Genomic DNA, 17,206 nt, shown 5'->3' on the forward strand with positions numbered 1-17,206 from the left:
AAGCCTCCCAGGCTGACTTCTTTGATGAAATACGGGAAAGCACGGGTAGGAAATAAAGGTAGAAGGAAAAGGAAATTAAAAATAATGAGGTGGGCTTCCCTGGTGGCACAGTGGTTAAGAATCCACCTGCCAACGCAGGGGACACGGGTTCAATCCCTAGTCCGGGAAGATCCCACATGCCGTGGAACAGCTAAGCCCGTGTGCCACGACTACTGGGCCTGTGCTCTAGAGCCTGCGAGCCACAACCACTGAAGCCTGTGCGCCTAGAGCCTGTGCTCCGCAATGAGAGAACCCACCGCAATGAGAAGCCCGTGCACCGCAACAAAGAGTAGGCCCCGCTCGCCGCAACTAGAGAAAGCCCCCGCGCAGCAACAAAGACCCAAAGCAGCCAAAAGTAAATAAATTTAAAAATAAATAAATAAATAATGAGGTGAAGCTGGAGTGAGAGGTTGCTTTCTTCACCAGGATAGGGGGTAAGCATTGTTTTTTCTAATTGAAAAGGTGAATCTTGGTGTTTGAAGGATACTTGGCTCCACTGTAGATGGACTTGAGCTATCACTGGAAACACTTTTCAAATGATTTCAAAACTACAGTTATAAATGTTGCAATGTTTTGCATTTATTGGGTAAAATTTTTTTTCATTTTCAAAACAGTTTACACTCAGCCCAGTTAGTAATTACCTTAAAATACAGAGTTATATCCTGCTGCTAATTATCTTTACTTTCCTTTTTCCTCTTTATTCATAAACTAGATAAGAAAGATGGGGCTTTTTATTTTAATTTACAGTAAGGTCTCAGCTTAGAATGAATTCTTTCTTTGGGCTAAATACTCTCTATTCCTCAAAGAAGAAAAGGCTAGTTTTTACGAAATGGATTTTTTTTTGCAGGTTAACTCTAGAGCCTAAAGGACTTCTTTATCTTATTTGTGGAGCATCTTTTTTAAACCTCCCTCCTAACCAGATTTCTTTAAAGGTGTTAATGCTTTTTTTTTTTTTTTTTTTTTTTTTTTGCGGTACGTGGGCCTCTCACTGTTGTGGCCTCTCCCGTTGCGGAGCACAGGCTCCGGATGCGCAGGCTCAGTGGTCATGGCTCACAGGCCCAGCCGCTCCATGGCATGTGGGGTCTTCCCAGACCGGGGCACGAACCCATGTCCCCTGCATCGGCAGGCGGACTCTCAACCACTGCGCCACCAGGGAAGCCCTAAAGGTGTTAATGCTTTAAGCAGCACGATGCTACTGGGAATCTAGGAAACTCAGACTTAGCCCCTTAGGTACTGTGAGTGGACGGGAAGCCCCATGTACTGGAGCCCTCCGCTCAGAGGTGAGAGCTTGTCCTTGGTGTTGAGGATGCTGACAAGAAAACAACATTTAAACAGTAATTAATTTTCTGGAAGGGCCTACCTATTTTTTTCCCTTGCAAAAGTCATATACGCCTTTCCCTTTAGAAAATGACAGGTTCGACAGTTCAGGCAAACCTCACCGAGGATAAATGAAAGAACTAACAAGATCGTGAACAACTGTTGGAGATCTGGGGAGGGTAGGAACTGAGAAGGAGACCCAGCACCCAAGGCTCCTTTCGTCCTGAGCACATTTGCTATTTATTCATTACACAACAGCCAAGAAACTGAATTGTGCTTTTGACAGTTGTGTGGAGCTGGGGTTACAGAAGTCAGAGCTCGGGGCTGGCCACAGGTGAGGACAAAGAAAAGACACCCCCGCTTTAAGCTGGAATCATGAAGAGCTACACCCTCAGGACCAGAGTGAACCAGTTTTGCATCATCTGGGTGAGCTAGAGAGCTAGCTTTGGTTTTGGCTTAAGGTAGACCCAGACCTCTGGTGCCTGGCAGAAGAAAATGGAATTTTCTGGAGGAAGGTACCATCACCCTAGGCCACAGGTTTCACCTACAAATAAAATTTTATTGAATTTTGGGTGCATTTTGAGGGACTATCCTTACAGGACTTTAGGAGAGATTAGAAGTGGGTGTGAGTCAAAGACAGGATCATGGAAGACTTTGGTTTTGGCCTCAATGACTGGAAGAATAGAGTTCTTTCCCACCATTTAAGGTGGAAAAGATGGCAAGCGGAGTAGACCTGGAGTGGCAAGGTCAGAAGTGCAGTTGAGATGTCTAGACATCCAAATGTAAGTAACAGATAGGCAGGTTCTCTCAACAAGAGAAGTCTGGGCTAAAGATACAAATTTGGGGATGTTTTTATTAATTAATTAATGCCTGGAGAAGAAGGCCAAAGACACAGGAGATCACGTAGAGAGACTGCAAGGACAAGCCACAGAGTGGAGGAAGGTATTTTCAACATATGTAACCAACACAAAACTACAGATCAGCAAGAAAAACAGACAGCCCCAAAGAGAAATGGCTAGAGACTTGAACTGGCTCTTCATATAAACAGGTAGCTAAACGGCCAGTAACCATATGGAAGGGTACACAACCCAATTAGTAATCAGGAAAGGTGAAATAAACCACAGAAAGAAAGATATTGCTAGAGAATCCCCATGCATACTGTCAGAGAATGGAAATAGTTTCAACCATTTTAAAAATAATTTGGCATTACCTAATGAAGTTGGAAATATTCATTGTCTTTAACCCAGCAGTTCCACCCCTAGGTATATCTTATAATGTTCGCACGTGTGCACCAGATGTGTAGAAGAATGTTCTTTGTGACATTGCTCATAATAGTGAAAAACTAGAAATGACCTAAATACCCATCATCTGTAGAGTGGATAAATTTTGATATACTCATCCAATGGGATATTAGCAGGCAATAAAAATACACACCTCAGCTATACTCAATAACAGGGGTGAATGAAATCACAATTTCATTTAGCAGAAGGTGCTAGACAAAAAAGAATATAAAATCAAGGAAAAACTAATGTTTAGGAATAAAGTAAAATCTTTTAAGATAAAAGGTGCAAAGAGGGCTTCCCTGGTGGCGCAGTGGTTGAGAGTCCGCCTGCCGATGCAGGGGACACGGGTTTGTGCCCCGGTCCCGGAAGATCCCACATGCCGCGGAGCGGCTGGGCCCGTGAGCCATGGCCGCTGAGCCTGCGCGTCCAGAGCCTGTGCTCCGCAAGGGGGAGGCCACAACAGTGAGAGGCCCACGTACTGCAAAAAAAAAAAAAGGTGCAAAGAAGTGAATACGATAAGAATCAGGAGAGCAGTTACCTCTAGGGGATAGAGGGTGTGATCTGGAAGGGATGCACTGGGCTTTGGGGTGCTGGCGATGTTATATTTCTTGATTTGGGGCCATATATATACAAGCCAGTGGTATCCTTTCTACTTGCCTGGTTATTTTGCTCATCCGGAGGCTTAATCTAGGGGGAAAGAGTCTGTAGGAAGTGAGGTCATTACCATTCATCCAGTCAGCATTTGCATAGATAAGACATTTTTCTAGATGCTCTGGGGTAGAGTTGAGCAAATCCTGGTCACTGCTGTTCATAGAGCTCACAGTGCTGTCAGGGTGATTGAGAGTGCACCCAGGTGCTCAAGGGTGGCAGCACACGTCAGGGATGAGAATAAAGGCTTTGAAGCCAGAAGCCTGTATTTTAAGCCAGGATCTACCTGTTACCAGCTGTGTGACTCTGGGCAGCTTACCTCATTTCTCGAAGCTGTGGCTTCATAATGTGCAAAGTGCAGATGGTAGTGTCTACCACAGAGTTAGGAATGTTAAGTGCATTGATGTGCGTAAAGTGCTTGCTCCACAGTAACTAGTGCCTTGAAGTATTAGCTGCTTTTTGAAGTAACTCAGAGAAAGGATATGAAAGCACCGTGAATGCAGCTCATAGAAAGGATATGAAAACACCATGAACAAGATGTGGAGATGCACCGGAAGCACACTGCGCACATCCCAGCCTGAAGAGCGGGGAGTATACATGATGCTGAGGGCGTATGGGAAGGAGCTGTGGGAGTTTCAGAAAGTTGGAGGGAGGGGTCCAGGTACCCTAGGCAGAGGGCAGTGTGACCAGGGCTGTGGGCTCGGGGTGCAGCAGCTTGTGTTAGCGTAGTCCTGTGTGACCGGCAGGGCTTGTGGTCTGGAAGCCCCTGGGCTGGAGTGGTCTGTAGACACGTTTGCCTGGGATCATAGGCTTTTTTTTTTTTTTTTTTTTTGCGGTACGCGGGCCTCTCACTGTTGTGGCCTCTCCTGTCGCGGAGCACAGGCTCCAGACGCGCAGGCTCAACGGCCATGGCTCACGGGCCCAGCTGCTCCGCAGCGTGTGGGATCTTCCCGGACCGGGGCATGAACCCGTATCTCCTGCATCGGCAGGCGGACTCTCAACCACTGCGCCACCAGGGAAGCCCATAGGCTTCATTTTTTAATATGTGTTTTTTCAGGGAAAGAGTTTAGAAGAAGACACGAGCTGTGCCTCTAACCACAGTTACTACCACTCTCTGTGCTGAGACCCATCATTCTTTGTTTGCCAGGTGCCTGGACCCTGAAGGCATTAATGTTTATAAACCTTAGACTGTCATTTGGGTTGAGTGTGAAAGTAGCATGAGGAAACCATGGGAAACTTGCATGAGGAGTGGATCATGGGAGGAGTTGAACGTCATACCAGTGAGTTTGGACTTACTCTGCAGGTGGTAGGGAGCCATTGCAAGGTTTTGAGCAGGGTATTGAATGAATAGAACACTCTATTAGTTTAGTCTAGCATGATCTACACTGGACCTGGGGGCATCCATTAGGAGGCTTTGGCAGTGGCCCGGTGAAAAGGAATAAAAGACTTGAACTAGAGCACAGAAAGCACAGGGTATATTTGACAGCCGTTCTGGGGGCTGACTTAATGCCATTTGGTAACTGATGAGGTGTGTGTTGAATGAGAATAATAGTACCAGTGACAGAAGGAGGAAGGAGGTGGGCATAAGTGTGGGCCCAGGAGGCATTTAGTGGTGAGGCACTGAGTTTGAGGTGGGAGGCAGGCTTTCTGCTCAGCAGAACGGTTTAGAGTTGGTTAAGAGACTCAGTGTTGTGAGAGAGTTCTGAACTTTTTTCTCAAAGGCCATGTTAACTGCATGATACAGTAGGTCCTCCACATGCAAACGAGTTCTGTTCCGAGAGCGCGTCCGTAAGTCCAATTTGTTCGTTAGTCCAACAGAGTTAGCCCAGGTACCCCACTAACACAATCATCTATATAGTACTGTCACACAAATAATGTTAATACATAAAAAACAAACAAACACAGAAAAGAAAACATTTTTAATCTTACACTTCAGTACCTTGAAAACTACAGTAGTACTAGCTATATCACTGCTGCTTTTTTTTTTTTTTTTTTTTTTTTCCGCGATACGTGGGCCTCTCACTGTTGTGGCCTCTCCCGTTGCGGAGCACAGGCTCCGGAAGCGCAGGCTCAGCGGCCATGGCTCACGGGCCCAGCCGCTCCGCAGCATGTGGGATCTTCCCGGACCGGGTCATGAACCCTTGTCCCCTGCATCGGCAGGCGGACTCTCAACCACTGCGCCACCAGGGAAGCCCTATCACTGCTGCTTTTACACTTGCTTCCGGACATCCTGGGCTTGAAATAAAGATATTGTACCACTGTACTCTATACAGTACTTAAAATAAAGTACACAAAAGCACAACCACTCGCGGAGGACGTGCGTACATGACAACCTACGCCAGACACGTGAACTAACTTACGTGATTGGATGTGTCGAACGCACGTTCGCATCTTTGAAAGCTTGCAACTTGAAGTTTCGTGTGTAGGGGATTTACTGTAATTGTTTTTGACAGTCCAATGACTTAATGTGGTCACTGTCCTATGGTGGGCTTTACTTGGTCCAGTGCAAGTGGCCCTAGTCCTTGGTGGTTGTCAATAAACCAGGCACGTTGGTTGCAGAACTGTGGGTGGTACACAGAGAGAATGATTAGTGTTGACTAGTGAAAACAGAGGTGGGGGCATCTTGGGTTTATCCTCAAGTTGCACTGAGAAGGGTGGGTCCCGGGGCTGGTGGCCGGAAGGCATGCCTCATTTGGCACTGGCTGGATTGACAAGAAGCCCAGACACACTTGCAAACACACTTCGCCCAGCCTGGGATTTGGCACACCTGCTGTGTGCTGAGTGGGTGGCCTGACGCATCCATGTGCACCTGCGGTGGTGCCTTTACCTGGTGGAGAGAATTTTTGCCCAGAAGAAAAGCCATTCAGTGAAGAGTTCTTGAATCTCCGATATAAGAAGCCTGGTTTACTGAAGTGGCTCCAGAAAGCTTCTGTAAATTATGAGAAAGACAACAATTATTGGTAATTCACTGATGCTTAAGGCTTGCCTGTTTTTAGATCAACTTAATGCTATACTTGTGCTTTTTAATGGGCTGGAAATTGGCTTTGGGACTCCATATGTGAGTGGATACAGTCAAAAAATGCTCGTGTTTGAGTACTTAGAATTTTACAGGTTTATAGTTGTATTTTTGCTTATAGCTTTTTCACTTATGTTAATATATTTTTCATGCTGAATCCTAAGGAACAAATCTTTATTTATATAACCCTAATTCCATTGAAAATGTGCTGCCAGTGGATCATCAGTTATATAACATAATTTCCATTCTGTAAGGTTTTTTGTTGTTAATGTTAAAAATGTATTGCACAGGTAAGAGTTCCAAAAGTTTTCCATAATCTTTGAGATTGACTTTATAGGAAGTATATTTACAGAAAATCCTGATTTTGGAAATAAATTTTAATCTACTTAAGCATTTTGCTTTAGATATTTTGAAGGTAAACACATGCATTTTTTTCAAACACATGAATAGAATTTGCTTGACTATTTACTTCTTAGGCTGAATGACTTTTGTTCTAGCTCAGGATCTCTGACCTAATTGAAAGATTAAAAATCGTTCATAAAGTGTTAAGACCTTTGGTAAGAAATTTAAAATCATGGCTTGAATTTTATGCCCACGTTGAAGATGCTACTCAGAGATGAAACCGGAGTTTGGTTCTTTTGATAGGTCCTAGGTCAGCCTAAACCAGGCTTCCTTTTAGGGTTTTTGTTTATGGTGTCATGGGCTACAGCTTTAAAATAGGCAGGTGGAGGGAATTCCCTGGCGGTCCAGTAGTTCGGACGCCGTGCTTCCACTGACGGGGGCACGGTTGGATCCCTGGTCAGGGAACTAAGATCCCGCATGCTGTAAGGCGCGGCAAAATGCAGAAAATAATAAAATAATAATAAAATAAAATAGGCAGGTGGATTCAGGGTGTTGGTTCCAGTCCTCTTGGGGCCACATGGCTTGAATATACAGAAACGGTTTCTGAATTTTTCTCAGGCAACCTGTTATGAGGCAAACTCTATGGCTGTTAGTTCCTCAAGTTCTCTTTCCCTGCTCTGCCCCCCTTCTCCTTGCCCATGTTAATTCTCATCTCATAATTGCTTTGGCGGGGGTTGTTTCTGTATTTTTCTCTGTGTTTTTCTTATTGGCAGTGTCTTTGTTCCAAGGAAGAACCAGATTTTCTATTTCTGGTATTCTGTTCAGAAACTCCATGCCCTGCCCCTAGATTGCCTGTCGCCCGAGAGATGGCAGAGCAAAGCAGGCAGCAGAACCATTTGTTCCAGGTCTGTCTTTGGGGGATGATGAAAACTGTGAGTCTTTGGCAGAGTTAGAGCTCAGGATGGCTTGACATTTTCCCAGTGGGTTAGCATAACCCAGGGACCTCGTTTGAGTCCTGGTAACGACAGCTTAACCGTCAAATTTTTCTTAGGGTATGGCTCTTGAGAGGAAAAAGCCTTTTCAAATTGAGAGCTTTTTACAGATTTCATTACTAGTTGAATCTGTATTCTTATAGGAAATACCTAATCAGATATTGACGGTGTTAGGCCATCTGTCTGTATATGAGTATTTTCCTCTAAGCCAGTGAGAACCTTACCTTTGCTCAGATTGATATTCTGTGACAACTGCTGCTTGGGGGGCAAGAGATTTTTCAACATTAGATTGCATCCTTTATTGTTTTAATTTACTTCAAGGCAGAAGCATAACGCTAAAAAAAGGCGGAAGGGGGCTCTTTCAAGTAAAAAAGACAGCAATTGAAAACATATTAGAGGAAAACACAGCTAATATTTTAAAAAAGCTATGCAAATGGTTTAAAGATTTTAAGACTACAGTTCATTTTTCTAAAACCAGTAGGTATCACTTAAGCTTAGTGTTCATAAACTATTTTAGGGCAAGGATAATGTCTTAACCATAGATTGTGCTGCCTCTAACATAATACATTCAGGTAGAAGACATGCCACACAGGTAATGTTTATAGAATACAGGTGTTAGTTGAAGATGTACATGTTTTGCTATTTTTTCCTCGTAAGTGATGCTTTTCCCACTCAGGTCTTTGTGTCCAAAATGCTGGAAACTCTTCTCATTCTCTGTGCGTTCCTCTTAGTTCTTTTAATTACTGCTTGGTCTTGCAGAAACTGAGTTTTAAAGGGTTAGCTAAAAATAGACTCATCGCTGTAAGCACCTCTTCACATCTGCTTTCTTTCTCGGTCCCTGCGAGGTTGACCAGTTTTTTTTGGAGTTGTGCATCAAAAACAGTTGGAGGGAAAACAGCATCTGTTTAGTCAACATTTCCAGTGTTGGAAGAAGATGTCAGATTTTTAACTTTTTTTGTTTTCTTTTTAAACACCAAGTATGGTGCTTTCAGAGCAATGGAAATTGTTTCAAATGTGGAGATGGTTAGGTGTAGCCTTTTGAGGTCCGTCAGGCCCACTGAGCTCTCTGTTGTCCATCTCACCCTGTGCAGAGTTTACAAAGAAACATAGCATCCACTGGGCGAGCGTATATGGCTCACTGTTTTCTACATTTAGTCATTTGACCTTCCGAATGCCAAGGGCGCACTAGGCACTTGTGGATGGAGGAGTGTGAAGCCAGCCCCTCTGAGGTTTGCTCAGGATCTGGTGGGAGAACTCTGGTTTAGCGTTCAGAGCAGGGTTTGGGCGCCAAGCTCTGCCGCCTTCCAGATGAATTACCTTGATCCAGTAACCTGTTTTGTCACATATGAATTGGGGGTGATCATGCCTGCCTAACGCATGTGATGAGCCTGGTACGCACTGCCTGCCTGAGGAAATGGTTTTGAAGGTAGAATTAGGGAGTGGTGTCATCTTAGACCCCGCAATCCAACTAGGTGTGCTTCATTGTTTTTAGTAGTTTTTGCTTAATCTGTCCATGGTTCTGAAAATACCAGGCCCTGTGGCTCTCATTCCCTTCACCCCCTACCATGAATCAACAGCCCCTCCCAGCTGAGAACATTAGAAATAATGCACAGTGATTCATGAGAACCCCAGTCGTTGTGTGTCCACTGAATTTCTTTTATTCTCTTTTGGTTTTGAAGGTTGGAGTACATTTTTTTTTTAATTTCTTTTGCAGCAACACCATAACCATATCTTTTAATTTCATAAATAAGAGGCCTTGCCTTTTGGTTTTTTAGGAAAGATGTAGGAGGTGTGATGTTTGGTCTCATTACAGAAAGTTAATTATTTGTACTTATTTTTGCCAAGCATGCTTACTTAGTACATTGGGAAACAGCATTCAGAATAATTTACTAAGTATTTTTTGTGATTGTAGCATCTCTTCCCTCTCTCCACACATTGTATAAATGCAAGTAAACTGTAATTCATTCAATAAAAACCGACAGTTGCAAAATTTCTATTTTTTAATAATTTTTATGCTCATGGTATAAAAATTTAAGAGTACCAAAGGGTTATATATATGCTGGAAAGTAAGTTTTCTTCCTTTCCTCATCCCCAGTTGTTCCCTACAGAGATAACCACTTACATGTTCTTAAAAATGGAAATCGGTGTTTAATCATGGTTTGATGCTCTGATGTATTTGCCCTATCATTTCTCGGCCTTTTCACTAAGATCAAGTGCCTCTGACTGTGCACTATAATTTTTGGTTATAAGTTAGAGGAATCAGGAGCAAGTTACTAGGTGTACGCTTGGACATATGAGCAGAAATGACTAATGTAACTTTTATGATATACTCGGTTTAACTAGCTATCGGAGCCGTTGTTCCCATGGCTTTTGAGTGTCTTGCTTTCCACATCTGTGTTTTTTCATTTTCCAGTTGCAGCATGAGAAAGCTGAGCTAGAACAGCACCTCGAGCAGGAACAGGAATTCCAGGTCAACAAGCTGATGAAGAAAATTAAGAAACTGGAGAATGATACCATTTCTAAGCAGCTTACGTTAGAACAGGTAAAAATGTATAGTTCTCTCTGTACCCTTTTTAGGATCGTTATAGTTATATATATATATGTATTTCTTATATCATCAACTGTTCTTTCAAGCTTTAAGAGGTCCTGAGGAGTATCAGTGGAAAATGTTTTTCAACTTTTTCTTCCCACAGTGGCGGCTTCCTCTCTGAAGTACACATTGGCAGATCTGCATAGCACCTGCTCACTCTTTCACGCACTTGTGCTTTTCTTAACCACAACTAATAAAGTTTCAGGAGATATGTTGTGATGTACTGATTTATAGGCAGGAAATGTTAGGTTCCTTTTGCCAAAGGGGGAAGAATATGTTTTTAACCACAGGATCGTTTCTGTGAAATTTCCTGAGACAGTGTGGCTATGGAACTAAAACTTTTCTTTCAAGCGTTCTTCAGAACAATTAGCATTTTCTGTCTTTGAATTATTAGCAATCTTATATGAACCCTGTATTTTCCCACCTAGATTTGTTGATACGGGTATGGAGCCCTAGACTTAGTTGCACGTCCTGGTTCAGCCACTGATGAGTTTTGTGACCTTCCATTAACTTCATTAACTTCTCTGGGCCTAGGTTTTCCATTTGCAAACAGAGAAGCACAAACTAAAGTCAGGTGTGGCAAGCTTAAAAAGGTACAGAAGGCGGAAGGCGATAGCGCACAGTTTCTTTGGCCATTGCCCTTGGTAGACGTTGGTATTTGAGCACAGGTCTTGCCTTAGGAGGCCAGACTGGTCCTTATTTGCCAACTCACAGAATCATGGGCCACCATTATCAGTCCTTCCAAGTTCGGGTGTCAGACAGAAGCTCCTAGCGCTTTTCCCCACGCTCTTTTCCCAAAGTTAGAAGAGGCTGACCGTAGTCTACTGCCACCTGGTTTCCATGTCAAATTCAGTGTATTCACATTTTCTAGTTCTTTGCGATGTGGATCCCACTTACCACTTTGATGATTTGGCCAAGCTCTTCATGCAGAGTTGTCTGATTTATCCCACTTTTAGGATCTTTCTGTGCGTCTTACTCCATGCTGACTGGTTCTTGAATCACCCTCAGGACCATTCTCATTTCATCATTGTACTTGAGACTGAAACCGTGACGGGAATGTCAGGCTTGAGAGGAAGCCAGGGTTTGTTTTAAACTAATTGGACTGACTTTTGGTTTTTGTGTTATTCTTGTATCTACCTATATCAAAGGGTGGAACGTCACTGGGTTTTCTAAGACTATGAATAATGGCCTTGGAAATTTTTCCATTCCTTCTAGGTTAAAGAACAAAAAAGCTTCATTTCCAAGGGTTGGCTGTTTTACACATATCCAGAGTAATCGATTCTTACCCGTCCTCTTTGGAATTTAGATGCAATTTCTAGAATTAGAAAACTCCCCCACGTCCCCCACCCTCCCCCCGACCCTGCCTCCAGCTTAAAGCATTTTGTTCCAAAGTTCACCTGTTTAATTTCCAGGGTAGGCAATAGCCAGTTCTTTCCAATTAAAGTTTTGAAGATTCTTGTTTAAGTCCCTGATATAACAAGAACTCGTTACTGGTACCCGTTAATCAAGAGTTAACCAAGTGGCCAGGTGAAATTTTCACAGTGGTTGGTATTGTGAGAACTTCACTTGGTCAACACCTTCCCTGTGATGGCTGTCAATAACGGAAGTAGCTTCTATCTTGTATTTGTTTACAGGCTCCTTGAGGAGACTTTGGAGCTCTGACCCCCACAGTTTAGTTGTGGCCACAAGGTGGAGGTAGTGGCCTAGAGTCAGAAAGAGAAGGGTTGACTGATCCTACTGTCCCTGGGAGAGAGGATGGATGGCTGCACGGTCTTAAGGCTCTTTAGAAACTTTAGTGACTAAATGCTTTTAAAATGAGGCCCAAAGGCATACATTCTCCCAAAGTTAATGATTTAGTCCACTGTAAGGCTTCTTTCAGACCTCAGCACCAAAGAAATGGATTTCCACGATGGAATGTGTGCATTGCAAAGCCCTAAACTAGAAATTATCTTCAGATCTGGGATATCAAGTCCTTATTTTATTTTATTTTTTTAATTTTAATTTTTAAAAATTTTCATTGGAGTATAGTTGATTTACAATGTTGTTAGTTGCAGGTGTACAGCGAAGTGAATCAGTTACACATGTACATATGTCCACTCTTTTTTTGGATTCTTTTCCCATATAGACCATTACAAGTCCTCATTTTAATTAAGATGGAGAAAAGTAACACCATACTAAAACTTTCCCCCCTTTCTTTTGGGTATATCTAGGATGATTATATGTTGGGGAATTTATTTAACTACAAGTAGTTTTAGTCGGTGTTTAGGGGGGAATGTTTTTTTTTTTCTACTGTAGAAATAAATGTCTTCCATGTTTCCATGGATGTGATCTGATCCTCTCTTGTGGCCATCACTTGGGATTATCATCTGTATTATAATATTTACGGTATGTCGTAGTCTGTATAATATAATATATCCTATACTGAAATTATTATCAGAAGAGCCAAGGCACGTGCTGTACTATGCATTGTAATGATATATGTGTGTGGTACATGCCTTTGCTTTTCTATCTGACAATAAACATATTTTTAAAACTAAAAGCTATTTGAAGGCAATTATCCTATGTGTCCCGTGCCTTGCCGCTGCTTTGTTGGAAGAGTTTAAATAAAGTGTGGATTTAGACAGGTGCCTGAAGAGCTGTCACTTGTACTTTGAAAGGCGGTGTAGGGTAGGTTCAGGGTCTGGGTATTGGACTTGAATGGAACCAGATGTGAACCTCTTTCCTCTGCTAAATATCTTAATTTGTTTATTTTTTTGGTAGCAGCTTTATTGAGTTATAATTCACATACCATTACAAATCATCCATTTAAAGCATTTACAAATCATCCATTTAAAGTATATTTCGTGTTGTGTAACCATAACCAAAATCAATTTTAGAACATTTTCATCACCTCAAAAGAAACCTTGTCACTCAATCCCCTAATCCCCTTAAGCAACCACTAACTCTACTTTCTGTCTCTGTGTATTTGCTTATTCTGGACACATCCTATAAACGGAATCATATAGTGTGTGGTCTTGTGTGACTGCCTTCTTTCACTTAGCATGATATTTTTATCCACGGTGTAGCACATATCAGTACTTCATTCCTTTTCCTGGCTAAGTAATAATCCATTATATGGATGTACCACATTTTGTTTATCCATTCATCCTTTGCTGGACATTTAGGTTGTTTCAGCCTTTTGGTTATTATGAGTAATGCTGCTGTGAACATGCATGTACGATTTTTTGCGTGGACATGGGTTTGAGTCTTTCTTGGAAATTAGAATGGAATTGCAGGGTCACATGCCAACTCTCTGTTTATCTTTTGGAGGAAATGCCAGACAGTTTTCAAAGTGGCTGCACCATGTCATTGCAGCCATGCCGGTGGATGTGAAGCAGCATCACATTGTGGTTTTGTATTTCCCCGAGGCAAATGATGTCGAGTGTATTTTCAGGTGCTTCTTGGCCATTTGTGTATCTTCTTTGGAGAAATGTCTATTCAAGGTCTTTTTATTATGGAATTCTAAGAGTTCCTTATATATTCTTATACATATAGTACTTGTATTTTATAAGATACAAGTCCCTTATGAGATACATCATTGCAAATATTTTCTCATTTTCTGTGGGTGTTCTGTGCACTGTCTTGGGCGTGTCCTTTGAAGCATAGAGCTTTTTTAATTCTGGTGAAGTCCAATTATTAATTTTTTTCTTTGGTTGCTGCGTTTTGGTATCATATCTTAGAATGCAGTCACGAAGATTTACCCCTGTTGTCTTCTTTGGGTGCTTACATTTAGGTCTTTGATTCCTTTTGAGTTAATTTTTATATGTGGTGTAAAATAGGGTCCAAATTCATTCTTTTGCATCTAGTTGTCTCAACCAGTCTGTTTCTGAGCCTCAGTTTCCTTATCTGTAAAATGGCAATAATAGCAAACCTGTGTCAGGTACAGTGAATGAGAGTGTAAGGTGATTTGCATAATGCCTGCTACATAAGCACTCAACATAAGGTAGCTGCTGCTGTTAATTTTTAAATAAGCATCTATATATGTGTGTATAACTGAATCACTTTGCTGTACACTTGAAACAAACACATCTTTAATTAACTATGCTCCAATTCAAAATAAAAAGAAACTAAAAAAAAAATCATCTATATTTTGAACCTAATGGGTTGAACCTGCAGAAGGGGTATTGGAAGGTCTCTGCCAGGGATTCATGTTGGCCATACGTGTTTGTTTTGAAGGTGTAGCTTAGGTTGTAACGGTTTTTAAGAGGGCACCTGGGGACTTCCCTGGTGGCGCAGTGGTTAAGAATCCACCTGCCAATGCAGGGGACATGGGTTCGAGCCCTGATCTGGGAAGATCCCACGTGCCGTGGAGCAACTAAGCCCCTGAGCCACAACTACTGAGCCCATTGTGCCACAACTACTGAAGCCTGCGTGCCTAGAGCCCACGCTCCGTGACAAGAGAAGCCACCACAATGAGAAGCCCGCACACTGCTACGAAGAGTAGCCCCTGCTCTCTGCAACTAGAGAAAGCCCGCACACAGCAACGAAGACCCAACGCAGCCAAAAATAAATGAATGAATTAATTAATTAAAAAAGAAAAGAAAGAAAGAAAAAGAAGGCACCTGCCTATTCTCTGTAAAGCAGAACTTATCTGGGTTTGGGACTAAGTCTTAGACTCCTTGCAAGGTGGGTGCCAATTAACTCACGTGCTGGAGGCCTAATTTTAAGTTAATCTCACCAAAAGTCAGGCCTTCGGCATGGACCCTCGAATTAGTCAGATAGCATTTGTTCTTCTCTTAGAATCTGAGATCTTTTCATTCTTTAAGAAGAGAATGTTACCAGCTTGATCATCAAGGGCTCTGGGCTGTCAATGGTTCTGTCGGTGTTTTGCAGGATGAGAATTCATAGAATTGTAGAGCTGGAAGGCCACATTGCGGGGGAGGGCTACTCTGTCATTACTTTGTCCCCAGCCCCTCGTGGGGATGTTAGAAAGTGGGGAAATCACAAGGAACTCCAGGGGCAGGGGCATCAGATCTGCCCAGGCTTTGGAACCACAGCTACCTGCACCTGCTTCCTCTTCCTCCAGAACTTGCTGCCTAGGAAGCAGGCTTGCGAGGAAAATGGACCAGCTTGGCCTGTAGGTGGCCCAGCCTGCTCATACCTGCTCGCACTTTTTCAGAGAAGGAAACCCAGAGGGAGATCAAGAGGCTTTCTTCAAGTCACACAACTTAGCATTCTGAATGTTTAACTCCAAAAGATACTTTATAAGCAGATGTAAAAAAGCATGTTCAGAAAAATGTAACATTAGTAGGTCTTTGCAGCACTAATAATTAGTATTAGTCTAATAAACTGGATTACTTTAGTCAATATGACTTCAGTACTCTTAAGGGCTCTTTTTTTTTTTTTTTTTGCGGTACGTGGGCCTCCCACTGCTGTGGCCTCTGCCATTGCAGGAGCACAGGCTCCGGACGCACAGGCCCAGCGGCCATGGCTCACAGGCCCAGCTGCTCCGCGGCATGTGGGATTTTCCCAGACCAGGGCACGAACCCGTGTCCCCTGCATCGGCAGGTGGACTCTCAACCATTGCGCCACCAGGGAAGCCCAGGGCTCTTTTTAACACACATTGGTGGGCACTGCCTATTCCGACATGTGGTCACTGTTACATTTAGGTGATAAGAACATTCGAACTTAAAATATTCTCTAAGCGTCAAGAACTCTTCATCAGAATGTGTTCTGTCAACTAGGAAGGATTTTCCTTCTCCGGAAGATAACTAGCATGAAAGGGCACAAATTAGCTTATTTATTAAGGGAAGTTCAGCTCAGCACATGTGAGGACCTTCTGTGCACTTTGCACAGAAAATTATAGGAAAAAAGAAAACAGCCATAAACGGGAGGATTTGACACTTAACTATTATCAGCTAGTACAGTAGAAAAATCTGGAATAAATTAGTTGGAGAATTAGTCATGTAATTCAGCTAACACTTAATGACGAACAGGGATGCCTGTCATGTACTAGACCTCTTACTCTTTTCTCCTGTGGTTGGCCCAGTAAAGTTTTCTCAGTTATTTCTAGAATTTGGGGTGTATTTTCTTATCGGAGATGCCCTTTCTTCCCAAAGCACAGACACCCATTTCTAAAGTTTGGCTTTAGGACTGGAATGGTCATTTTATTTATTGGCATCTACGTGTAATGACAGTATCTTAGCCGCTGTAGTTTCGGGACGCTCTTGGGTTCATATCTCCCTTTCACCTGAATAAGCTGTGTGAAGTCAGGCCAGCGATTTGATCTCTTCTGTGAACAGACGTACTCTCTAACTTGTAGGTTTGTTGGGGGAATAAATCTTCCATTCTGCCTCTCCTCGCGCTCCATCCCTATTGAAGTTCTTTCATTTGTCTTGTCGGGGAAGGAGAAATTATCCTCTTCCCTTCTAGGTTTTTCTGGCAGAGAAAATCAACAGAAGTTTAATGACATGTATACGTGGGAGAGAAAATTCGTCAAAATTGTCGAAGCCCTCACTTTAACACTGTCTTCAGCACTAAAGACAAAAGAGGATGTTGTGGGCAGAGGTTTGGAACTTCAGAGGAGGAGAGGAAGGCAGTTGACAGGCAGAGGGAAAAGCAAACACTGGGCAAACAAATGTTTGCTAGGCAGAGACAGTGGGACACAGAGAGGAATTTCAGCAAACAGGCTTTGCTGGATTCCTCCCACTCTACATACCTAGGTCATGCTACCGTTATCATGGTGATAGCTCCCTTTCTGGAACAGGTCCTCTACCTACATTCTTTTAGGCAGTTAGGGGGAAGGTCAAAGATTCCTCCTGATTCTTTGGGGCCTTAAAAAGAATCAGCCTAAATCATTTATTTGTTTATTTATTTAAAAATTGAAGTATAGCTGATTTACAATGTTGTATTAATTACTTCTGTACAGCAAAGTGACTCAGTTATACATATATATACACTCTTCTTCATGTTCTTTTCCATTATAGTTTGTCACAGGATA

General features: G+C 42.6%; 1 protein-coding gene across 1 annotated transcript in view; it reads left to right on the plus strand.

Annotated features, from left to right (window-relative positions):
- The window catches only part of CCDC6 (coiled-coil domain containing 6), a 109,776-nt gene that overhangs the window by 61,194 nt on the left and 31,376 nt on the right, over positions 1-17,206 (plus strand). Inside the window, exon 3 of the mRNA XM_065894503.1 lies at positions 10,051-10,179. Coding sequence (XP_065750575.1) covers positions 10,051-10,179 — 129 coding nt within the window. The remainder of the gene's footprint in view (positions 1-10,050; positions 10,180-17,206) is intronic.

Source organism: Phocoena phocoena, chromosome 16 (genome assembly GCF_963924675.1).
Source record: "Phocoena phocoena chromosome 16, mPhoPho1.1, whole genome shotgun sequence".
Lineage (NCBI taxonomy): Eukaryota > Metazoa > Chordata > Mammalia > Artiodactyla > Phocoenidae > Phocoena > Phocoena phocoena.